Below are 26798 nucleotides of genomic sequence, written 5' to 3' on the forward strand. Positions count from 1 at the left end.
TTCCATCCTTGCAGTCAGCTTAAGTTTCCCTTCAAGCATTTCCTCTTCACCCACAAATTAATTTATCTAATAATCTGTGGTTATGTAAGATTTCTGTCCTTTCCCCTCTTGTGAAAACACCAATGCTCCAGACCCTAGACTTGTACAGAGGGTGTGCTTTCTAACTAAGAGGTAGCTGAACTTTAGTCTTCCTGTAAAAGGGCTACTTTAGTGGCAAATCTTGAAGAACCATCTCACTTGAAACTTGGCATTTGGATACCATTGTATCTGCTCCTCAGCAGCAACAGGAACACAGGACACCAGAGCTGCACTGATTTCCAGATCCTCTGACTTCCTGTGCCAAATGAATGGCAAACACAGCAGTTCATCAGTTGTCCACACCAGAATATAATACAGAACCTCCAAATGCCAATCTTGTAAAAAAATAGTCAGTCAAATCAAGGTACAGAACTTTATTCTGACAATTACATTTCTATCTCCAAAGGGTAGGATTTTCTTTTCTTGCTTGTGTTTTGTCATTCAAGGAGTCAAGTAATGTGATCATCATCCCTGCTTAGCCAACCTCTTGGTCCAATCAAGGTCTTGATTCTTCCCCACTACTCAGTGTGGGTGAGACCACATCTGGAGTGCTGTGTCCAGTGCTGGGCTCCTCAGGAAAAGAGACACAGACATACTGGAATGAGTCTAGCAAAGAGCCACTAAGATGATGAAAGGATTGGACAATCTGTTATATGAGAAGCTGAGAGAACTGGGATTATTTAGACTCAAGAATACAAAAGTCAAGGAGCACTCAAGAATTTGATTGATTTGTATAAAAAAAGTAACAGGAGGAAGTAAGGTCAATGGAATGAGAGTCCACTCAGTAGTGCCCTGTGAAAGGACAAGGGGCAATGGACACAAATTGAGATATGGCAAATTTCACCTAAATGCACCAAAATATTTTTACTGTAATGGTAATGCAACACTGGAAGAGGTTGTCTAGACTGGTTATGCAGTCTCCATCACTGGATGTATCCAATTCCAACTGCACAAAGTCACAAGATCTTGAGCATCTTGTTCTAGCTGATTCTGCTTTAAACAGGTCTTGGGCTAAATCATCTCCAAAGGTCCCTCTAACCTACCTCGACCATTATCTGAATCTGTTCCTTCCTATCACAATCATGCTGTGGATTCTATGAGAAGTCTGTAAAGCTACCAAGTTGAAGGCATCTTAGCACTTCTGAAGCCTGGAGGTCCTGCAATTGCTTTAAAGACATATGGATGGACAAGTCCCGTATTAACTAAGAATTTTATATTTTTGTTGCAAATATAGAACAAGTACTTCTGGCTCTAACACATATTAAGCAAAGCATACTATGTTTGTGCTAAGAAAAGCACAAAGAAAACAGACAATGTCATGTTTTCAGGTAGTATTTCTAAACCTAGTGATCAGTTGCTAAGAGGAAGCAAGAAATATGTTCCTAACAGCTAATGTGCTGCTTCTACATCACAAAAACTTTGCTTCAGCTTTTCAAAAAGTAATTTCTATGCATGTAAAAATAGCAAGATTCATTCTTGTAAGAACTCTGCTGACCAATTGTAGTGACACAGTGGTGTCACCTCCAGCAAGCACATCATATTTGCACTTTCTCTGCTGTCTCATCTGCTTTATTTACAAGGACTGCACAAGAGTTCTCTTGTCTTCTCTCCTACAAGCTCAGCTTTAAACTTCAGGCTGCCTTCTATTTGCTGCATAAACTGTCTACACTAGTCACAGCATCATCTTATTTTCTCTTCTCCAGCTGAAGTTGGAAAGGTTTGTAAATGACATGGAATGCATGCGCCTTAACTGGTAGCAATGTGATACATGTGGAAATACCTTAGATGTCTTGAAAAATGAATGTATGAGACTTTAGTAAATGCCAGCATAGAATGGCTTGCATTGGGATTTGCCTATAAATTAGCTACAAGAACACAGTACAAATGTGAAAGCTACACTCACATTTAACAGCAATGCTGACCAAACAAGCATTCACTGCAGAACTTTCCCTCTCACTACACAGAAGTGCATGTACATGTGAATGAAAAAACATGTCTACGTGCTCATACATCAGGAGGCTTTGGCAGAGAGCATTTGTATTTATCATGTGAAAGGAACCTGCCACAGGCACACAACATAAACAATCAGTTCTGGTGGTTCTTTTGAATATATTTATAAAGGACTCTTGATGAAGTACTTTCAGTATACCAACCCACATGTGGATGGCACCACAATGGTCTGGGCTGGCTGCAAGCTACTGCTTCACACCAGAGGTACCTTTCTACACACAGAAAAAAAAAGTTCAAGTCTTCCTGCCTACCTCTTTATCCATTTATAAAGAACTTGCTACAGAATCCTTTAAAGTGAAAATCACTTCAATTATGCAGTGCATGACTTTAAGGCACCAAAAGAAATGTAGTTTTTCATTCATGTTGCATTTTCATAATGGAAAACTCAAGGAACATTAATGATTCAAAGGTCTAAAAAGCAAAGAAACTGAGTAAGAAATATTTTTAGGTGTAGAAAATTATGCACCCTCACAGTGAAAAGGCCAACAGCACCCTGTGCTAACATTATGCATTTGCCCAGCAGGTCAAGGGAAGTGGCTCCTTCCTTTCTGCTCAGCACTGTTGAGGCTGAATCATACAGTGGTTTTGGCTGAAAGGAACCTTTAAAGATCATCTAGTCCATCCCCACGGCAATGAGCAGGGCCATCTTCAACCAGACCAGGCTCCTCAGAGCCCTGTCCAAACTGACCTTGAAAATTTCCAGGGATGGGGCATCTACCACCTCTCTGGGCAACCTGTTCCAGTGTTCTACCACCCTCATCATAAAATATTTCTTGCTTAAATCTGGTCTGCATCTACCACCTTTCAGTTTATAAACATTACCCCTTGTATTATCACTATTAGAAAGTTTGTCCTCATCCTTCTTATAAGCCCCCTTACTGAAAGGGTGCAGTCAGATCTCTCTGCAATCTTCTCTTCTCCAGACTAAACAACTCCAACCATCTCAGGCTTTCCCTGCAGCAGAGGTGCTCCATCCCTCTGATCATCTTCCTGTCATTCCTCTGGTCTTGCTCCAACAGGTCCTTCTTGTGTAAGGGAGCCCAGAGCTGCATGCAGCACTCCAGGTGAGGTCTTAGCAGAGCAGAGCAGAGGGGAAGAAGCATCTCCTGTGACCTGTTGGCCACTGTTTTTGATGCAGACCAGGATGCAGCTGGATTTCTGGACTGAGCGCACACTGTTGGCTTGTATCAAGCTTATCATCCACCAGTACCTCCAAGTACTTCCCAGCAGGGCTGCTCTCCACCTGACACACTCCAATGCCCAGTAAGAAACTGATCCAGTGACCCTCCCAAAAGCAAATAGGTTCCTCTGATTCACATATTTTGACTGGTTACTCCTTTTCTTACAGTTGACTCTTACATTAAGTAACAAAAACATTCCACATACTCCCTTGACCTGAAAGTCTAAATCTGTAGGCTTCCTGTTAAAAACTGAAAATATAAACTAATGTTTTATTATATAATCAAGCAAAGTAGCAGTATTCTGATTTTCAGCATAAGAATTATCTGCAAGGGAAAGTTATCACCAACTGACATACTCTAGCTTCCTGCAGAGAAGGCCTACTTTCTCTAGCCCACTAGTTGGCTTTACCAACTAAAAAGCCTAACTATATGCATCTAAAATACGGAAGTCTCAGTACTGACAGCATATTCAGACATACTCTTACCTAAGGAGCAAGTACCTTACCTTGAAATTGTTTTCTTTTGGTTTTCTTCTCATTATTATATTAAATGTCTCATAGACATCTTCTGCTCCATTTTGGATTGTATTGGTCATGTCCTGCTGATACTGGTTTGGGTCCAAAAATACTCTGTATGTTCTGCAATCACCTTTAAGTCTTGGTTTTGGTTCAGGTCCTGCCCATAAGAAAAGCAAGATCAGAATTTGACTCAAGTGCTAAAAGGAAATTATCGTTCAAGTTAGTGATCCATAATTGTTCCTCAAATGAAATTTAGACAAATTCAGATGACGAAACTAATTTCATAGCAATAGAAACATTTTCATTGCATTATTCTAATAGTTTTTGAATAGAATCGCTTTAACTCCTTAACCCAACATACTGAATTTATTTAATTAATGTAGCTACATCAGATTTTACCAGAGGAAACTAGTTAACCTTTCTCAGGCTTCTTATGGAATTGGCTTGTTTTTTTCCAAGCATGTAACTAATGAAATGAGCATTCCTTAAAAGAGAGGAAAATTATGCATTAGGCTGCTAAAAATAAAAAACAGAGAGAGAAAAAAGAGATAAATCTTTTGAACAAGTTTTGGTATATCATACCTTCTTCAATAACACGCCCTTTCTCATCCAACATGCCCTGAATTTCACAGCCTCTGACATATACCAGGCCAGTCTGCTCCACAAAAGGCTGTCTCCTGTCAAACTTGGTGCCGTAGGGCTGCATGGGCCGCACGGTGATCAAGAAGCAGACGTCGTGCTTACGCAGACCTGACCCCCAAAAAGGAACAGTCAGTGATTTGATCGAATGGCATTTTCCTCATCAACTCCCTAACATACATATAAAACAATGCACTAGAATTTCCTTTAAATAAAATCCCACCTGTATAGAGTGTATTTTGTTTTGCTTCAAAATATGCCTTGAACTTGGAGAATACAAAAGCATAGGCTACTGCGCTATAATAGATATCAAAAGCAGAAGTTGTATGATTTTTTCGTAAGAACAGACATTATTTCATGATTACTCTGCTCCCAGTAATCTTACTCCAGTCACACAACCTAGTCATTTTCCATCAACTCTAAAGAAGTGTAGCATTAATCCCTTATTCTCATTGCTTCCCTCTCAACAAACCTCCAATTCCTTTTTTTCTTTTCTTTTACAACAATTTAGGTACAATGCCTAGAACTGGGCACAAAATCCAAACCAAGTTACTTTAGTTATCTATTTAACAGAGTAAAAGGTCACTTAACCAAGTTACTTGTTTACTGTTACATTCCAGTTTATAAATTCTGATATAACTTGAGGTTTTTTCTTTTTCCCTCTTACACAATGCTGGAGAACCACATCCACTTGTGAGCAATGATGACCTCCAATCTTCCCATTCTGCAGAGGTACTGCCTGGGAAGTTATTCCCCCAACACGCAGCTGTACAGTGACTTGTTCTTGCATAATCATCATCCCTGCTGAACTACATCCTACTTTTAAAATGCTGCTTTTCCAATTCACTAACATAATTCTGAACATTAAACCTTCTCTGTAGTATACCTCCAAAGTCTCAGAGATCTAAGACACCTTCAAAGTTCAGAAAACGTGCTGTGTTTTCCATGAGACAAATAATTACTCACTAAGCACCAGATATTATTCAACAGAGGGCACTTTCATCAAGATCCCACTATGTCAGGCAATGATTCATGAATTCTCATCTCAGTTTTGATTTAGTTAAAACATGATTTTTTATACATCACAGAGTATTTTGTAAACACTAAAATGTTATTTTAATATTTAAAAAGTTAGGTGCACCACTATATAGATACCTTCAGTATAGTGAATTCTCTGCATCTTCCTGGATTTTCTACTTTAACAGAAATCTACAATTTTAAACTGGTATCTGCTCATTTATCACACAATCCAGCTTTAGCATTTGTGCTGTGTGACCTGTAATCACACTAGGCAGCTCCAGCACATTTATCGGGTTTCTCTAACAAAAGAGAAAGGAGTGACATTTACTGATAATACAAGTGCATGCCTCTATGTCACTTGCCAACACGGTCAACTGAAGTTCAAATCCCCAAGCAAAAAAAGTGTCCCCTGTGGATATTTATGAGAAACAGTATTTGGTACAGTCAGCACTTCCTAACATTCAGACATACTGAAAACTACTGAAATGCACTGGTTTGAATTAAATAAAAATCTGTCCCCTCCACTTGTGTATGAGACAGGTATCACATTCCCCACACTTTTCAATATGGCATTTTTAGCACACACATTATTTAAAATGCTAAGTTAAGTTTCCACAGTCCCTGTAAAGGACAGCATTTTACTGTTGGTCACTGCATGACATCAGTCTGAAGCAATAAACATTCTGTTCCTAATGAACATCTAAGTACTTTAATTATTTCAAACTTCACTTTATGAAAATATAAACTTCCTAAACTTGGAATTCGAGTAACTGACTTCTAACCAGTGTATTGACAAATCTGTATCACAGATTAAAACTTCTTCTTACACAAAAGATTATTTTATTAACAAATAAGTATTTTGATGAGCACCTATTTTGAGCACTTTATTTCAAAGCATGTTAAGTACCTTCCCATTCATCTTTGATGTTATCTCGGACATTCAAATTAATTGTAACATCTGCTCTTACTCGCATGGGCCAGTTTTCACCAATGTTGGGCTTGGCCACCTCCACCACCGTGAAAGAGACAATGGGTTGTGCCATCCTGGCCCATCCACCGAAGACCACACCTCCATATTCTGATAACCTAAGGAATAAACCCCAAAGTTTTGTTAGTCTTTAGCTGATAACAGATTAAATTCTTTTTAAACTATGAAAATATCTACCACACAGTAAGTTTTAAGACAAAAGAAGAATGTTTAACTTTACGTGCTACTGAATTAGATTTATGTAATCCTGCATTTTAGAATCACAACATAAAATGACCTGACTTATGTTTCAAAAAACAAAAGCAACTTATGCTAGCATTATTTAAAAAAAACAAAACACAGAGACAGTAGATAAAGGAAAGGTAATAAAAAGCAACTACCGAGTACAAAAGATATCACAAACTCCTAAAACATCAACCCTTGGGATGGCAACACCTTATGGAAGCGGTAAGTATAAACCACAGTATCTATGTAACAATTCTAAATGCATTTGTTACTATGTATTTACTATACACACAGTATCAGTTTTTGATTCTTAAATACCCTTTGATTAGAAGTGAATGAACAGGTTTGCACCAGTTAGTATTACCATGGTTTCATCCTACTGACACTATCTTCGATGTCCTGTCTGATCTCATAGGTGGACTCTAGGCGGAAAAGATTGAAGTTCCTCAGCAGGTAGTCATGCAGAGTCAGAAACTGCAGATTCAGCTTGGGGAGGGCAAGACAGCCTAAGGGTTTAAATGCAGAAGGAAAAGAGGTATTTGAGGGATAAACAAAAAAATGATGAATTAATACACTGTTTCTATGAACTCATACATACACACTTTACTGCACAACTGCCATAGCTGTTATCCTTGGAGAGTCTTAAAACCACCCCTTTTATCAATATACACCTCTAAAAAGCATGCATTTTTCAGGTTCTCTCTAAAAAACCTGCACAGGATTAAAGGAATTTTCATCCTTCTAGCAGTAATACAGTGAAGTCCATAAATATTAAATCCATCAATGTATTCAGACTATAAAAAATTGAGTTTAGGAAAATCAAATGCAAAGGACAGTAATGATCTTTGGAAATGCAACAACTAAGTTGGCATTAAATAACAATGAAAAAGTCTCATAAACTAATAAAAACCATTGTTATTTGAAATTGTCACATTCCAAGTTAAACTTTTCACATTTCTAATAAAATCTCTCATGATCTAAATCAAAACAACAGTTTTTAAAAGCAGCTAAATAAAAATACATGTGCTGTCTATTGCAAACCTTGAAATTACATGATTCCTGTTTGCAATACCAGCAGTTTGCTTCCTTGATCGTGAGCACATTAGGTTCTCAAAGTAGTCACCTTTTAGTGACTACATGCACTTTTACCTTGAAATAGAAGTAAGATAAGCAGTGCTAATTTCCCCGCATTACACCTCTCTCTCCTTTCTAGGAAGGCCTTCTTGAACACACTTCAGTGCAAAGCACAGACAACAGCTTTTCTGTTGCTGTTTCCAACCTTTTTCACTTTACCTGTGCCTCAGCTGGTAGTACAGCACATCTGTTATCCAGAAGCAAATAAACAACTTTGTGTAAAAATAGATTTTTATTTAAATCCACTATATATTTGCTAACAATTAAATCTCAAGAGTTCCTGATTCATAACTGAAGAAACGCCCCTGATCTTGCTCTAAGATACTGGAAGATGCCAGAGTACCGTGTGTAAGTCTCTTGGACAAATAAACATAATACATCAGAACTCCTTTTTTGTTGCAGCATTTACTGCTCCGTTTAGCATTTACTAAACTACTAATCATACCTTCTCCAGAGTAATATTCAGTTGGTACAATATTTTCATCCCAAATAATCTTCTCTGTGGGATAGAGAGGCATCTGGTTGAGTTGCTGAATTTGAGATATTCGTCGCTCATGACGGGAAACCTAAAGAAAGGAAGCATTTCAAACCTAAGCCACAAAGGAACAATAAAGATACTTTTGAAACAGACAATAATTCATAAGGTGGTCACTTGCATCCTCTCCATCAATATTTTTGTAATTAAATATTTTAATACAACTAAATGCACACAGTGACATCAGAATATGAACAAACACATAGTCCAACTGTTGGTCAAGTACTAGAACCAAAGTACTAGAACCAAACAATCATTTATCTATTCAGCAGACCAAAAATGGCCCAATAGAAATGAAAATACTCAGTCAAGGCTCAGCAGAGAATCAACTTCAAATAAAACTTATCTTACTTTCCATTAAAAATATGGTCGGTACTTAACTAACACTGCTCATTCAGTAATAGTTAGTCTTTATTTCCTCTTTGGGACACAAAAAAAATCTATCCAATACTATAATACATTATCTGAACAAATCTCTCTCCATGGCATCCATAGGCATCATATCACTACCCTCTGAACCTTAGAAAACTACATAAGCAAATTTTAAGAAATCAACAACCAGAAAACAAGCTTATGAAAGAGATTAAAAAAAAAGCAGCTATGCTATTCTAATACTGTTATCAGATTAGAAGCCTACAGTAATATTGGTAGACCTTGAATATCCAAGCAACCATGATGTGCAGTAAACAGTATGAAACAGCATAAACCATGAAACAGTATTTCAAATTGGTTTGAGGCCCAAATAGGTACTGAATATCTAGATTTACTTTAGCAGACTTTTTTTGTATTTAAACAGGATAACCTTATAAGAAGAACTCAAAACCATTTCCAAGACTCTCCTTATTGACCTAACAAAACTTACATTAGTTTCTCACGGAAACTGTGTTTATGAATAGGCATTTTCAAATACTTTATTTATATGGTTTAAAACCCCATTTTAACGTGCCAATTACTACTATAACACTGCTGTGGTTCACAGGTGGTTCAAAAAGCGTTCTAAATGACTACACTTTATTGCAGTATAGCTGCTGGATGCAGCTATGTCTTGAGTTTTCAACAGAAGAAGTGCAAGCAGCACTAAGCATGTTTGTACCAGCAATTCCAGCAGAAAGTCCTTCTCGTGGCTCGTGTCCTCCCCCTCGGCCAGCGGCGGCAGCAGGCACAGGTACGACGCCACCTGGTGGAGAACGTTGGAGCTGCACAGCGAAAGGAAAAAAAGAAACCTCGGTCACACTGAAACCAGAGACAGCGCTGACTGCAGCTGCTTTTTCCTTAAAGAAAATTCCAAACGTCTCATTCGACCAGAGACAAACAATTACGGGTCAGGCTTTTAAATGAAGTTTTTGTATAAGGTGTAAGCTGAACCTCTCACCTACAACAAACATGGCAAAGGGTGGATATCTTTTATTGTTTCAAGACCTGACACAGAACTAAACAACAAAGCAGACACTGCCTTTGTCAAACTGTACTGCTAACCTTTTACTTACTGCATTTACAATATAGTACAGTTAATACAGTGGCACACTTTCATGATTTCTGTTGTAGTTCTTCTACAGAACACAGTTAAAAAAAGAAACAAAAAGTTAGAGGTTAACCATGGGTTACACACATGAGAAGTCAGAAGGAAAAAAGGCTGGAAATTGGTGAAATTTAATCACACGGAGAACCAAGAATTTCAATTTCAATTTGATGACTTACCTAAGAGGTCCAAACAACTTCACCAGTGCATCACGAGTATCTACTGCAGCTACATTTGAAAGTGCAAAGTCATATAACTCTGGGAAGTGTGCAAACGCTGCTCTCTACAAAAGATCCATGCATGAAAACCGGATGTAAGCATATTAATAAAATTATTTAATAACAGTTTCAATACTTAAGAAAACAGCATAGCTTCTTCTGGCTCATAACACGAACCACTCTATGGACCCTACCAGGACAGAAATACAAGCCAGATTAAATCTCCATTTTTCTTAACACCATCTATTTGTTACTCCTCCGCTTCTGACACAGTATCTTTCTTATACATCCTTCTATCAGCATTTGTTGTCATTAAAATAAAACATAACAGAGCAGATATGTAGCTTTGCAGGCAACTAGGAAAAGCAAGGACACAAGTTTAACTTAACCATGCTTCCTTGAATTCCTCTGTTAAAAACTGATGGGAGCAATTCCAAAAAGTGTGTGTGAATTTACTTTGTCTTTTCTGTGCAAGGGACCACTGTAGGCCCCCTGTGCACACTGATCTTGAGGAAATGCTGCCACCTACTGCCTCACCACAGGGTCCTACAACATCCTGCTTTCCCTTCTCAACAGAATTAACAGAAACAGTTCATTTCGGTAACAAAAGGTCCAAAATGCTGATGTTTTGCTAGAGCATATTATTTAGTCATAGTCACATCCACCATAATGAAGCATTACATGTCTTCAACATGGTACAGGCAGTCAAGCTAAAGCTATTCCTGTAACTCAACAGGGAACATAAGGGGTTTGATTTGAGAAATAACCTCATGCCTATTCCAGATGTAAAGTCCAGTAAAAGACTAGAACAACAAAGCCAGATCCTCTATCTGCTTATCCTCTATAAGCATTTCATCCTCTGCTTACCTGTAGAGAAGTGATTCTGTCATAGTGAATTGTAGTCATCTCATTCTCTGTCAAAGCATTTCCAGTCTGATCATTGATTTCAAAGCCAGTGTAGAATTTGAGCATATCTAAAAGCTGAGACATCATCAACACAAATTAGTGAATTAACAGTAGGAGACACCCTACTACAAACAAAATCACAATTCAAGAGGACAAATGTACAAACAAGAACTCCTCAAAGTTCTAGAAGAATTGGACTAAGGAGTGGTATCTAAATTTTATACTTGGCTGATGCACAAAATAGTTTTTGTTAGGAATCTCATTTGCGAGCTATCAAAATTCCAGTATAGTCCATAAGCAACAGGGTTTCTTGATATACTAGGATGTGAAACTGAAACAGATCACAGTAAGGTGATCTAGCCAGAGGCTGTCACTGAACACAACTTACAGCTTGCTGCTACCAAAAGGGAGAGACCTTGCGCCCTTCTGCCCTCTCTGATGGCAGCTCTGAAGCTCATCCTACCTTTCAATGGGATTATTTAACTTGGAGGAAGAAAATTATTCACATGTGCTGCTGGCTTTGTGTTCCATCAATACTGACCCTCAGAGAAAATGAACAAGTGCCAGAGATGGGGGACAGCAAGCAGCAGGAAAAGCACCTGAGACGAAGGAAAGGGGACAGATCTTCAGATCCTGCCATAAAAAAACATCCTAGCTATGAGTGAGTAAACTGAAGGACAGGAGTGAAAAACAGCTGCACTGCAGAACACTGTGAAGCCAAAATGCACAGGAGAAGAATGCAGTGGTGACAACTTCTGCTATGTGTATGGTAAAGCATGCCAGAAGCTGTACTGCTTTGTAGCTTGTATTTTTAAGAACTTCTCAAAAACAGAAGCAGAAATATTACTCTGCTCTTGTGAGACCCCACCTGGAGTACTGTGTCCAGCTCTGGGGTCTCCAACACAAAGAACCCATGGACTTGTTGGGAAATAGTCCAGAGGAGTTTACTATAGGGCTGAAGCACCTCTCCTCTAACAACAGCCTGAGAGCTAAGACTGTTAAGCCTGGAGGAGAGAAGGCTCCATGGAGACCCTATAGCTCCCTTTGCAGAACCTAAAGGGAGCTACAAGAAGGATGGAGAAGGACTTTCCATAGGACATGTAGTGATAGGACAAGAGGGAGGGCAGGTTTAGATTAGATATTATGATAAAACTTTTTACATTGAAGATGGTGAGGCACTGGAACTAGCTGCCCACAGAGACTCTGGATGCCCCATCCCTGGAGGTGTTCATGACCAGGTTGGATGGGACACCGAGTAATCTGATCTAGTGGAAGGTGTCCCTGTCCATGGCAGAGGGGTTGGAGGAGGATGATCTTTAAGGTATCTTCCAACCCATGCCATCCTGTGACTCCATGAAATATAAGAGCAGTCACTGTGTTCATCAAATTCCATGAAATATAAGAGCAGAACTACTGTGTGAAAGATTCAAATAAACATGTAGTTTGCATCCAAACAAAAGCCTATCTTTAAAAAAAGTTGAAAAACAAAACAACTGCAGCATTCAGAAACAAAGGGCACGAAAAAGTTCTTTCCAGGAACTTTGTATCTCACCTGGCAGAAGAGATGACCCTCTTTCTCTCTTTTAGCGAGACTAGACAGGTAACAGTGAACAACAAGATGGGAATCATCCAGCACTGTATTAAACCAGCGCCGTGTGGGAAGCAAAGCCTGTGGTAAATAACATCATGTTAATACAAGCAACTCTAAAATGTAAGAACTCCTGGCTTCTCTGAATCTTCCATTTCAAGACAGCTTATCATGATATACTGCTGCAGTTATTTGCATATCTAATACCCTCACAGAGGTAATAAAGCAGCACTTATGTATGCCAAGACACTGGGTTTATGCAGGTAAGCTGCTACAAACACAGTCCTTTATGTAATAGGGAGCATGGCACAAACTTGCAATTAGTGAGAACTCATCCTGCCAGTAAAAAAGTAAATTAAATAAAGCAATTGTTTTACTAATAAGCGTCTACATGATTGTGTGCTAAAAATGATATGTCAAATTGCTTCAGCAATGTCTGTTTTCTACACTAATTTAATGAATTTTAAGCTTGTCTTCCTTAAAATTGCCAACTCTTTCTTCTAAATATGATAGGGTATCTTCTTTGCAAAATACTGAAGTATTTTTCAAATCTTCAATAATAACAAAAGAGAGATCTTTTCAATGTAAATAGATTAAGCTGCTATATTGTAGCAACTGTTGAACAGCATACAGTAAAAGACCACAACAATTTAAGAGAAAAATTAGCTGTTCTCTACAGACTCTAACTGAATTTAGAATCCCAAAAAGCATCGGCATGGTGTTCAGAACTAAGATCAAGAAAATAAAAGAATTTGTAGTAGAAAATGTTGATTGCTCTGCACAATAATTAAAAAAACAAATTCATAAAACCATAAGAACTGTCTATTGAGTCATTACTTTCAAATTACCACATCACTGGTTTTGATGGCAGTGTATGCACTGTAATAGGAAACAGTAATATTCTGAAAAAGGCTTTAACACATGTAAAAAGAGCCCATTAACACAGTACATGCTACAAAGGCAAGAAGACTTAGTTTTACAGCTACTTTCTCCTTTGGTTGTTCCAGTCACTTAAACAGGCTTTATAACCTGTCTGAGTTCTAATCTTTCTGTAATACCTAGAGAGAACCAATATTAAATGTGCTGCTTCTAAGCATTTTAAGTCAGACTTCAGTTCACCTTCCAACATATTTTTTCTTACCAGAGTATGTTACATACATAAGACTACAAGCTCTAATTTAAATTATTCAATCTATTGCAACTGCAAGCACAGACTACCTCAGTGATTTAACATAGTCAGCCTGCAGAAATTCACCACAAAGCCATTTGAAAGTTCCCTGTGATGCTGTTTCAGAAAGCTCTGTTTTATTTCACAATGCCTTCTGAATGTGAAGTTACTCTAAATAAATAATTACTCATGCAAGAAATTGTAAATGAATGCCTTCTACTTTTAATACTGGTACTGTGATGCTTAAAATTGTCTCACTTCCTTGGTATCTGCTGAAAAATTTCACAGAACCTTGCTCCACACCTTATTACTCTAACAAACTGCAGCTCACCAGACCTGGTACTTCTAAACAATGAACTCCAGTCAAACAGGAAAAGTTTGCTTTTCAGACTACTGCTGCTTTCTGGGATTTAACCCAACAACACAAAAGTGACTTTAAGTGACCACTTATGCACTGGGAAGAATAATTCTGAATTATTCCTACCAGATTAAAGCATCGCACATTTTCAGAAACTGCCAGTATTGTTCCCACTATTCCAATTAAATCCTCTCCACTGAGCACTTTAGGATCGTAGTTTTGTCTAAGAATTCAACTGGCTTATCAACATTGCTGGTCAGTTCTCAATATGGATGCAATGCCACAACCTCTTATTTACAGATGAAAAATCACTATTAAACAACCAACTATATCCACAGCTGTGTCATAATCACCTCCTACTTGCAGTAAGGCTGTAACAATTACTTCATGTACTTAAACCCTAGAAAAGTACACTTGGGAACTGGCTGAATTAATTAAAAAACTTACCTCAAGGTCTAGCATGAGCTCAATAAACCTCTCACAATAATGAACTTTGTCCATAGAAATAGGGCCTAGATTAAGAAAAAAGTTTAAATTGATCCACATCACAATATATTTACATTTGAACGGTTCCTTGAAAAATAAATAAATGCTACAAGCATTAATTTTAATGCTTGTTAAAAGCTAATTAAAACATTATCCTCTTTTTAAAACAATCCTTTCTTATATTAAAAGTTATTTTGGTTAGCAATGAAAGAGTAACAGAACCAGAATTTCAGGAGCGATTTCATCAGCTTTGAAAAACCTTGAATATAACATGCAAAAATGCTCACTTCCCTGAGATATCACTTGTCCATTACGTTTGTTAAAAACTTTTAATGCCAGATGCTCAAAAATACATTTTTAAAAGCTGCAAACAAGATTTGTGCAAAAGGCCTCGACCATGTTCAAAGGTACTCAGTGGGGACTACTAAGGGGCCTGTAGAATCATGTCAAAACACACCAAGTCTCCTTTAATGCCTTTCTAATTCTTACAGCCTCCAAAGAACTGTTAAAGTACATCTTCCTAAAAGAGGTCTAGCATAATTGGGAAAACAGAGGGGACAAATATCCTTTCTGAGGAAGCCACATTACAAAACTTACCCTTACAGCTCTTGTAAGAGCTGAAGTTTGCTAAGAGTTGAACAGCAAAAGCAAAACTCCGGGAACTGATTTCACCCAAATTGTGCTGTGCTTAGAGCATAATAACCCTTTTCTGTTAAAAGACTAACACCTTCCTCTACAAACACTTTTCCTTTCTAAATCAGGCAAGGAGATAATTTTGCTTGTCACAATGACTCAAGAGCAGTCAAATCTTACAGAATTTCACTTCACTTAGGCTTTTGTTCTTACTGTAAATCAACAGTATGAACAGACAGAATCTTATGATATCCACTTATACCATCTATTTAACAAGGCATCTAAGTATGTATGAAATGCTTTAACGCTTTAAGGCTTTAAACACACAATAAAGAATATCAGTTCCAGAAATACTGTTTTTTAGTAAGTACAATACTGAACAGAAGGAGGTTTAAAGTAGCTTTTTGCTGTTTAATTTTTAAAGTATATACAGATTTTAATATTAATTTTGATACGAAATCCATGCAGACAGGCATGGATTTCACTACAAGCCCCATGTGAATAAGGTTCCCAACCTCAGGCAGATACCCTAAGGACTAGTTGCTTCAGCAACACTAAAAGATCTTCACACAGATTACCAGATAACAAATTAATGTAAGAATCACAATTACCTGAGACAGGTATTGACTTTAGAACCGAAATGAATTTCTGAATGAGCTGTGAAAGAAATCTTCTCTCTCGATATGCTCTAAAATTGGACATATAACAAAAGAATTAATACTCCTTAAATGCAGACTAGAAGTATCTTGTTGCTTTCACTAATACCAAGTTAGCTGCTTCAAAATTCATAAATGGTAGTAGGTCGCTTTGAAACACACCTAAACTGTTTAGATGGTAACTTTTCTCTCTGCACTCAGGCAGACAGATTAGCAGCCTACATTTTTAGGCACAGGAACTGATTAACGTGCTTCTTACTGTGTCAAGGAGAAGTAAGTCTCTTCCTACACCTTACCACATTGCAATACAAAGGCATTAGAACATTTAATTTTGGTGAGATAGACACAGATTTATTGAAATACTTGCATAAGCTATGTGCCTAAGAACTAAACATTTGTTAAAGGTCATAAAAAAAAGTGAGTTCCTACATGAATATTCTTTTATGCTTTCAGTCTTTAGTTTTAAGATTTGATATGACAAATTCACCGACCAAATAAAGTATAAAATTCTGTAACAGTATTTTGCATAAAGACTACTGAAAAACAGAACAGCTTCAAGGAGGCCTCATATGATCGATTCTCATTTGCCACAGGTGTTCAAAAACCATGTTTTTCATTGAAACTATTTATTTTAGCTGAAACACAGTGAATGCATTAAAGAAAAAAGGGTTCTGTACATACTGCATTCTTGACTCTTCATCCATTTTTGCATCGTTTTTCTTAATTAGATTCCAAAATTTTCTTAGTTTTGGTGTCTTTTTCAACTCTTGTTCCAGTCGATTCTGAAATGTTAAACTGATATTCAGTCACCAAGGAACCTTGTTTTCATGAGATACAAATACAGTCCAATCTTTTTATAAAAAAAGAAAAAGTATATAACAAACTGAAATAAAGAGCTGTCTCTGGCTGGTCTCAGTAAGTATCACTGTAAAATAAAAATGTAATAATGCTAGAGAGTCCAGCCACAACTAGATGTCAACTCCACTGCCTCCCTGGGACCTCATGGCTTTGTCTATACATTATGGCTTGAGGAAACTATAGACAACAAACTCAGTTTTCTGAAAATCACTTAAAAACATTATTACATGGAAATTTGCAACAAACAAGAAAGAATTTAGCAAAACACACAAAAATATAATTCCATAGCAACACTGTAGATATTAGAGTTCCTTAACAGTATTCCATGAGAGGTTACTTAAGAGGACTTGGATAATGCCTAGAAAAGTTCTGCCAGTTAACAGTGTTATGCTTACAGATTGTAGAGCCATCCACATCGGTAAGGAAATGAGCTGCTGCACCTGACCTCTGATCAAATCCACTTCCTGTTAGAAAGTTACAAATGACAAAAATTTTTAAAACATTCTTATGTTTTCTGATATGTCTGTCTTACAAAATACATCAATGTACATTACCATCTGACAAAAATATTTATATCGTTCTATTAGAATTAACAATTCCCTAACAGGAAACTGGACTATAACCCTACCCAGTGACACCTCTGTATTTTAGGTTCTTTTCATGGAGTCAGTTAGTTCTTAATACTTCACCCATCCATGCAAGTATTTTTAGCACAAAAGCAGCTGAGAACAAATGCTCCTTCTTCAGTCATTTCTTATTCTTGAACTCACCTACCATGCTTTCTCTACTAGTTTTTAAGCTGTTCTTTGTCTCCTGAAGCCCTAATCTATTAAGTTTCTCACACTTCTTCTACACTCTTCCCATCATCTGAAACAAATAATTTTCTCCATGTCAGTTCAAATGTGCTCTCTCCAACTATACCTGTGATCTGGATCCATAAAGTTTTCCTTCTTTCCTGAACTACTGAAAAATTTCAATTAACATCTTAAGTATGTCTTCATGGACAAATACTCCATTCCCAGCAATCTGAAACTTCAGATTTCAGTGGTCTTCACTTGAAACTCTACTGACTCTTTCATTCTGCCCTTCACAAAGAAGGGCAGCTTCTAATAACAGTGTGCTTTCACACACACATTTTCACCAGCTTCCCTATCATGTTGTATTAGAAATGTGCTCTAAAAGGATTCTGTAGTCACCACCAGACTATTTAAAATGAAGATGCATTGTACCATGGCCACTACAGAAAAACGCTATCGCAATAAACTATAGGTATAAAGTTCAAGATGGTTACTGCCTCCTAAAGTCATTCCTAATCCCAAAATCAAATAATACGCTTTCTATGTTGTTTTGTCTGAGAGACAATTTTGTTATTTGTGCAGATCCTGACTTTGAATAATACACCTAACGTGCAATGTAAGTAAGGGAAAAGTCCAGCAGCAAGAGAGGTTAGAGAGCACTGCTTCATATAACAGGTAACTGTAAATTGCTCTTCCTGCTTGCTACTTAGGATCTTTAACTCTGTTTTCACTACAGACTGAGAACACAAATTGGTCTAATGCTTTCTTAAAACTAACTCAGGAGAAATGTGCATAAAAATCTTATCTAAACCTGGTTTCAGGAATGAAAAAAGCCTCACTGTCTTTCTCAACTGTTATTGGAAATAATTTTTGTGCTATTTCCTAGGCAAACTAAAAAGAGCACAGTAGTAACTAATCTGTTTTAAATGTAAAGCACCTTTTCAAATATAAATACATAAATTTTAAAGTAACATTTTTGATACAAGAATTTACATTAAATCCTATCTTTTAATAGTCTAACTGCCAATCCTCCAGTTTCAAGTCTCATCTATGACCTTGTGTCAGAGAAAAGCAGATGTGATGAGAGAGATAAAGTAAGAATCAAAGCAGAGGGTAGAAGCCCCCTGGTACAGTGTTTTTCTTAAATGGGAATTTTGCTTTATCTGCCTTCTAAGAAGATATTGCTCAAACTAAACTGCTACTAACACAGAACAGCATAAACACACTGGAAATACTTTGTTACTTTTAACATACCAAACTATTGAAGCAGTGATCAAGGAAAAGCAGCAGGACTGTCTGTTCATGCAGAGAGTACTCACTCTCATCTTCGACCAGCGATGCTTCCAGTATGCGTTTGAAAAAGAAAGGAAAGTGTTCTGGCCTTTTTTTGAATGTCTAGGAATAGGAGAGGAAGGTAATTTTGAGTCAGGCCGATCCAAATAATTTCAATCTTCATTCGCATAACATAGCTTAGGTTCTCTAAAGCCATTTAAATCTATAAAAGAAGGGATTAGTTTTTCTCATTTTCATTTATTCTGACCAGGCAGCACAAGCAAAACAGACTAATGATATCCTCCTGACAAGGGATCCTGCCCCTATACCTTCTGCACAGTCTAACAGGTGATACACAGGACAAACTAAACAAGAAGCACAGGTGAAGTCTTGTGGGGATGTTCACCTGGTGACTGCACAGAAATACCCTAAAATCTCCCAGGTAGAAGATAAACAGTAGGTTTTGGCCAAAGCTATGGCAGCTCTAAGTGACATGCAAAAAGTGAGCACGTAAAAAGCACCAGAGATTAATTATAGTCCTGAAACTTTCATTCAGCTACCTAAGCAGGAAAAAGATAAACTGAATAATCACCAAGATAAAATTGTTCCTTTACAAGGACAGTCTTGTACCAAATAAATTTAACTAAGCTGCTTGGAACATTACATGTACCTGCTGTTTTACTTCTAGTACATATGCCAGTAATTATTAAAGTTATTATAAAGTTATTAAAAGTTAATCCATTACAACACATGAGCAAGTTATTAATCCTTTGTGCTTTGCCAGCACTCAAGTAATGGCACACATATTGAAGTAAGTATGCTTCTGAAATCATGCCTGCATAAAATGTGTAACTAGGCTTCTATTGTTGAGATAACCTGTAAAACCTGGATTTTTTTGTAGAAATGTAAATAATTTCTATACCTATTATTACCCAAAAAAACCCCAAAATCCAAAACAAAAAGCCCCTAAAAAAACCAACCAAACAAACAATGTACACAAAAGAAGAGTAAGACATTATTTTTGTATAAAGCAAAAAAGGCAGAAACCAATATTCACATGTTTTAAGGAAGACATTATTGGTCAATACATTAAACTTCCAATGGTGCCTTCTGGTATACACAGATATATAAATCCTGCTTTTTCTTTCAATATCAGCACAAGAACTTCTCTGTAAATACCCAACGTTTGTCAAGTGCCAAAAAAGCAAATGCTGATGATAATGTTTGGCACTTCACAGCAGAGCCAAGGACTTTAACACCAGAAGGAATCAAGTAATTTTTCACCTGTCCATTTCTTTCTCCAAATAAGAGCACAAACTTTAAAACACCATATGAGATATTCTAGCTGAGGCACCATTTCCTTTTAACACAAGCTCTTCTACCTTCTGTCACTGTAAGTGAGCACACCATAAAAGCTGCAACTTGCAGATCAAAGTCAATTCTAGCTGCAATTGAAATCAGTTACCTCCCACGCAGGGACATTCTCTCTGAACTTCTCATTCACCATACAGCAGATTGACATTAAATATGCCTTACTGGACACCTCTGGAGAATAATTCATCCATAGGTAATTTTCAAGGTACTGACTGTGAAGAGATAAAGAGTATTTCATTAGTTGCAGCCACCCACATAATCTGTCACTCATTTAAAAAAGCAGTTATCCACGTGGATTTTTTTTTCCTCCTTCCCCTGAAAGCCATCTTCATAGTTTGTGAGTAGTTCCTCAAGTTACCTCTCATCTAGGTCACTGAAGCAAAACTTGTTAGACTCAGTAACTGATGACATTAACAATGTTCACAGAAAGGACAGGAATCTCTAACCCTGTGCTACTGCTGACATAAAAATTCCAGAAGCCCATTGCATGCCATTTGTCAGTGTCAAACCCTTAACCATAATTTACATTTTCTCTTCTGCACTTTTTCTAATTAAGATGCAAAAAACGGAGGGAAGTCTGTCCTTTTGTAGTTACTGGTACTAACTTATGGACTTGAGCCTTTTTGAAACAAAGAATTCACCTCGAATAAAAAATATCTTGTGTTTTTTCTTAAGATTTGAGAGATAAAAGAACAAAACAGAATATAAAATATTGTGGTGCTAAGCACATATTGCAAATATTTATTTTCCATCTTTTCAGACATACTCTATAAATTCTTCCAGGAAAGTCTGGAAGACTTTCTGAAAGAAAGACTGAAACTACTGTTTAAAGAGATTTCCATTCTTTAGAGAAGAAAATGTTAATGATGCTGCTGCAGCACAATTCATTTTTAACCTCATAGTAAGAGACGTAATCCAAAAACTTCTCTAATTGCAGTGAGTTCTGATTTAAGGCTTAATGAGACATTCCAAATTACAGAACCAAGTTTTTTACTTATTTCATTTATACTCTCTTGGTGTTCCACTTACACTAGAAACTGACAATCACAAAACAAAACACTCTGAGATGTCACTTATATTTACAGAATTATTTCCTCTTTAAATTAAGCTCTCCTCACCTAATTTTCCTGAGTACATAATTCATGGCCTTACAAAGTATGAACAAATACACGACTTCAAACTGTCTTACTGCTCTGCAGTTGCTTCTCACCTTTACAGGTTCCTGTGACAAAATAACTCCAAATTTCCCTCCCATTAGCTTACCTGAATTCAAGAAGCATTATCTTTCTAATTGCAAACCTAAAATGGAAAAATTAATCAATTAGCACAGGAAAGCAAGCCTCCCACACACAGCTGCATGGAAAATGGCTGTATTTCCCCTATGAAATACATATAAGGAAATATATATAAGGAAATATATAATATATATAAGGAAACTTGTAGAATATATAATATTCTTGTGTATATATATATATATATAATATTCTTGTATATATATAATAAATAAAGAAACTTGTAGAAACACTCAGGAATTATTTCTGTCCTGACATTCCCATGCAATAACAGCCACTTGAATGCAAAAGCAACTGCTCTAATGCTGCAGAAGCTGAAGTTCATAGAAATTCATTAGGCAATTAAATTCACATTTCAAAGAAATTCATGTAAGTCTTTAAATATGAAGACACCACTTCCAATAGCCTTGATGATAGAAACTGCTAGCAGCTGAGAGTGTCTCCTGCAAAACTACAATTATATATTTAATCTGTTCATAATGGTATTTTTAATTAGTGACTGGAAATGGAAGTTTGCTTTGACTCCAAATGACAAATTCTTCAATTGCTTTCATACAGGAATAATACAGAGAATTCTCTGCAGAGCTCAATCTTTCCCAAAAAGCTCCAGCTACAATTACACCTCTTTTCTGCACAAAGAGCTGCAGAAGGCAGTGTATCTTGCTTTTGTCTTCCCCATCTAACAGTACAATTCATTGAAATTAGACTTTCCCTTCATGAGTCTGGTAACAGCAGCCAGAACAGAGAAGGAAGCTAAAGGCAGTGCACTCTGCAACAGTTTATTTTTCTTTACATTCCTGAGTGACAAGAGAAGAGATCAGCCTTCTATAACCACCAAAACCAAATCAACATAAAAGACTACCAGGTAAAGGGTCTGAATTAACTCCAACCATCACGTTTAAGGTTTACAGGCTTAGGAACTCTCTTGTTACCTCATTCAGACTTTGAAATACCATAGTGATTAAAATGCTTAAATGCACTTCAGTAATTTTCATCTGCTTTCAACATAAAGATGACTTCCAAAGTATTCTATCAAACATTAGAAACAACTCCAACATGGATAATGTTGGAATGGTGGTAAATAAGGGAAAACAACTGGTGTACTTACTTTGACCTGACAATTTCTTTTGTATATACATCTTCAATGACCTATGGAAAAAAAATTTAAGAGAATTTTATATACCCACTAACATGATTCAAAATGCATTAAGACATTTTACTCCTAATTAGTTACTCTCTGCTTATTGCTATTAAAATACTTTCAGTAAGTTTTTCCAACAAGAAAGAAAGAATCTGCACAGTAAGTTGCAACAGGCACACTTTGACACCACATGACACAGAGATGCAGTTCAGCTGTTTATGCACATCCTAACAATCTACAGTTCTAACAATCACAGACAAATTCTATCACAAATACCACAAAATAAACTGAGGCTAAACAGGGAGATTTAGGCAAACATCCAAAAGGAAAAGAAACTTAACATTTAAGTACTCTGCAGTACACAAAACCAAACACACTATGCCAAATTTTAAACATTCAAAATGCACATAATCCACCAGAACACCAATAAAGTTGTCTGATGGAAGCTCACTAAAAAAGCTTTCAGAAAGAACACAGTTCAGAAATACCTGCATCTTTCATCCCTGCTTGATTTCTAAAAGTAGAACCTCCTCAAGCATCTTTTAACCTCAAAGGAGATGCTCAAAAGTCTTTTGCTCTAATAAATTCCTGACCAAAAAAACCCTGAATAGCATACAAAGTAACTGCATGCTACAGCACACCTTCCTAAGAGTGCCTACATTTACAAACTACAAATACATAACGAATCAGTGTCTCAAGCAACAGCTGACCTTCCAAGCAATCTCCTACAGTCTCATATAAAATAAGCAACACTAAATACTGGTGCATCATGGAATGGTTGATCCTCATTCTTTTACAGCCCTCAATAAAATTCCAGTAGAAGCAATTACCTTTACATCAAAGGACAATGTTTTCTTCACATGTGGGGCCCAGTATTTATTTGCTAACTGCACAAGGAAAAAATAAAGAAAGGTTAAATACATACATTTTCATGTCAATGATACAACATCACAACGTATCCCATCCTCAAACTTTATTTCACTAATTAGGGTCTAATTTCAGCTTATGCTAACTACAACTAACAAAATTATGTTTTCTAACAGCAATGTTTATCAACCATTTAAGGCTTTTATGCCTAAATCTCTTTCAACAGAAATGCAATTATCTGGAAAAATCTAGATGCACAGACTGCAATCTAACGAATATTTTCTATTCTTAAGTCTAACAAATCCATCAAAAATAAACCAAGATCTTTCAGGACCTGCAAATCCCAAATGGCAAGTGATTATGCTTCCTTGAGGAATCTGACAAGTAACTAGAGGCTATATACAAAATTCGGCATTTCAGGCCCTTTGCTGCAGCCACCACCTCCCCAACACTGCTGAGCCACGATGACAAGAGCTCCCTGTGCAGCTTCACCCAACCTTCTTTATGCTCTGGAAGGGGAAGGAGAGCAAACTTCCAAGAAAACAAAAAGAAAATTAAAACAAACAAACAAACAGATTACCTGTAGAAAATCACTTAAAACTTTCACCAAGAAGGAACTCTTGGCATCTTTTCACAGGTTAGAACACGCCTTACAGCGATGCCCAGTGTCCTGCACTGCTCTGTACATCCCCCGGTCTGGAAAACCCCCCTCGGACACGATACAGGCGAACATCTCTCGTCAGTTACCACCAAGCAAGACCCTTTCTTTCCCCCACCACCCACGGCCTACAAAGGCTATTTAAACACAGAGGCGCCAGCAGGTCCCTCCGAGCCCCGGCCGCGGCCCTACCTGTGTCACGTACTCCGCGTTGATCTGCGACACCGTGGGCGCCACGATCTTCTTCGGCGGGGCGGAGGGCGCCGCGGTGCCCGTGCCCGTGGCCGCCATGGTGCCGCCGCTGGAGCCGCCGGCACAGGCCTGGGTGCCCCGGCGCCGCCAGCCCGGGAAGGCCGAGGGCGGGATCTCCGGGCCGGGAGCGCTTCCGGGGCTGGCGGGGCGGAGCGGCCGCGGGGCGGGCGGCGCCCTCTGCTGGTCCCGCCGCGCCAATGCAGCCCCCGCCCCGCAGCGCCGCTCCCGCCCTGTAACGCCGGGCCCGGAGGCGGGGTGGGAAGCGCTGTGGGAAGGCGCTGTGGAGAGGCTGAGGGAAAGGGGACGGAAAGGCTGAGGGAAAGGGGATGAGGCTGTCAGCGCACGGCAATGCTGCCGCACTCAGCCTCCCAGTGCCCAGTGAACCCGCTCAGGGCGACTCCTTCTATTTTATGTATCACTGGAGCGCAGCTTTCTGGCCATGTAACGTAGAAAAACACTCTTTTTAACAGCAGACAGTTGCCACGGACGCCTGAGCAGGGCCGAGCCTCTGTCCGGCCCACAGGCCATCATTAGGGCCGTTTATTAAAGAGTTGGACAGGACGGTCCTTATGGAACCCTCCCAACTCAGAACACTGCCTGAATCTATTGGAATGTGGGGTGGAAAGGCGAAGGTACAAGGGGAAAATTGCATGCTCAAGGAGATAAACAGTTCGGTATAGAGTGATTTGCAATTAACTTATTCTATTTGGTAAACAGATTAATTAAGGAGGAAATGAAGAGACTCCCCGGGGAAGTTCCTGCGCTTTGTTTCTGGGCTCATTATCCATCACCTGCCACTCGAGTCCTTTAAACTTCCAGGCAGGTCCTATCCAAGTCTGTTTGAATATGACCTCCTTTGTTTTCATACCAAGGTGATCTTCATCGTTTCATTTCTTCAAGCAGAGGTTAAACTAAATATTCTTTTTGAAGTTGAATTAGAATGTACAATGGCAATGGACAAAGTAGTGACAGTACCTTGAACAGGATTAGACAATGGCTGCATTCCAATAAATATGCCAATAAAAAGGGCATCCAAAAATGCATGCCTTTACTTTAGAAGATCCAGAAGGAAGAAAACTAGTAAAATTTAAAAGTTACAAAAGTACCAGCAGCAAATCTTGTAAATAACAAGGATTGAAATTGAAGCGACAAAACTGATAAAAAAAGACAAAGGAATTTTAAGTTCATTACCTATAAATACAGGCTGAAACTAGGAAAGTTTCTGAACTGGCTTTCAGGTGGAAGCCAAAAGTTTGATTTGTGTTAAGATGGGACGATTAGGAGAGGCAAATGCATTTTGGACTTTGTAAAGTTTGTAAAAAAAATGTGAATTTTCTAGAACAGCCTTGTAAGGCCAACCTAAACCTTCTGGTTATGATGGATCATCAGGCCTGTGTCAAAACCCTCAAATTGCCTTCCATATGTTATCACAGCTCTGAAACCTTGAGGAGAAATCCACATTTACCCAACTTTTGGCATTTGGGTGTCCCAGTGAGGAGATCAGTTGTCTTCAATCTCACTTCAGTCCATGTGGCAACAGAGGTCCTTCCAAAGGGCAAACCAGAGCTAATCTAAGTGCTCTCATTCTTCTGAAGGAGCTTCTGACATCAGAAACTAATATCAGATGCCTAATGTTAGACATCAGTGAAAATGTCAAATAAAGTGACAAAGATCCCCTCCCTATAAATTATATATTAATATTTTCTCTATACAGAGTATTGGTTATTAAGAGAGTGCTGGGACAGTAGGATTGCAAATGAATAGCAAAAGTATAAATTAGTGCTTTGGAAAAATACATTGCTTTCATCCTCAAGAGTAGGGAAACCTTTAAAGAATGGTGGTGAGACCAAGCATAATGACACCCAGTGTTGTACCTTTGTCCCCACCTGTGAATCTCACCTCAGCTCACAGCTGTCTGTTAAGACTGGTCTCTTGAATTCCTGTGCTCAGTTTCCCCCAGAGTGGAGGCACATCTGACACTTTCCACTCCAAACTCCTTTGTAATTGAGGAGAAATAAAACCCTGTACCCCATCATCCCAGCAGCCTTCTGTGAAGTTCTCCATCTCTCTGTACTCATTGGCTTAACATGTCAAGAAAATCAAATATTCCTTTCAAAAACCTGTTAATTCATTCATGAAGACATGTATTATTTAAAAGTCACATATTTGAGTAGATGCAGTTTTCAAGACTATTATTCATTTCTAGGCTGCATACAGTCCTGGTCAATTTATATTCCATGCTGCTTTCTTGCTTAATTAGCTCCTCTTACTTTGGATGCTTCTCCTTCTATATTATTATAATCAGAAAAAAATAGGCTTTACTCCTTTATTTTTTTAAACCATTTAAGCCAAGGTCATCAGTAAGCCAGCCATTGCTTTTATTTCAGTTATACTCTCCTGAGCACAGTTCCACCAGAGCAGGAAGTA

At 37.9% G+C, this 26798-nt stretch overlaps 1 protein-coding gene across 1 annotated transcript in view; it reads right to left on the reverse strand.

Moving 5' to 3' along the window:
* Positions 1 to 24624, reverse strand: part of AQR (aquarius intron-binding spliceosomal factor) — a 47395-nt gene extending 22771 nt beyond the window's left edge. The window contains exons 1-19 of the mRNA XM_083863417.1: positions 24312 to 24624; positions 23425 to 23481; positions 22562 to 22602; positions 21425 to 21460; positions 20253 to 20373; positions 18770 to 18910; positions 17114 to 17182; positions 16542 to 16642; positions 15816 to 15892; positions 14533 to 14597; positions 12524 to 12640; positions 10933 to 11046; positions 10027 to 10130; positions 9422 to 9524; positions 8239 to 8359; positions 7024 to 7165; positions 6354 to 6532; positions 4370 to 4537; positions 3775 to 3944 (exon numbers count right to left, since the gene is read on the reverse strand). Of these exons, the coding sequence (XP_083719543.1) occupies positions 3775 to 3944; positions 4370 to 4537; positions 6354 to 6532; positions 7024 to 7165; positions 8239 to 8359; positions 9422 to 9524; positions 10027 to 10130; positions 10933 to 11046; positions 12524 to 12640; positions 14533 to 14597; positions 15816 to 15892; positions 16542 to 16642; positions 17114 to 17182; positions 18770 to 18910; positions 20253 to 20373; positions 21425 to 21460; positions 22562 to 22602; positions 23425 to 23481; positions 24312 to 24410 (2025 nt within the window). The 5' untranslated portion in view covers positions 24411 to 24624. The remainder of the gene's footprint in view (positions 1 to 3774; positions 3945 to 4369; positions 4538 to 6353; positions 6533 to 7023; positions 7166 to 8238; positions 8360 to 9421; positions 9525 to 10026; positions 10131 to 10932; positions 11047 to 12523; positions 12641 to 14532; positions 14598 to 15815; positions 15893 to 16541; positions 16643 to 17113; positions 17183 to 18769; positions 18911 to 20252; positions 20374 to 21424; positions 21461 to 22561; positions 22603 to 23424; positions 23482 to 24311) is intronic.
* Positions 24625 to 26798: the final 2174 nt, after the last annotated feature.

The sequence above is a fragment of the Zosterops lateralis genome, assembly GCF_965231275.1.
Source record: "Zosterops lateralis genome assembly, chromosome: 6".
Classification (NCBI taxonomy): Eukaryota; Metazoa; Chordata; class Aves; order Passeriformes; family Zosteropidae; genus Zosterops; species Zosterops lateralis.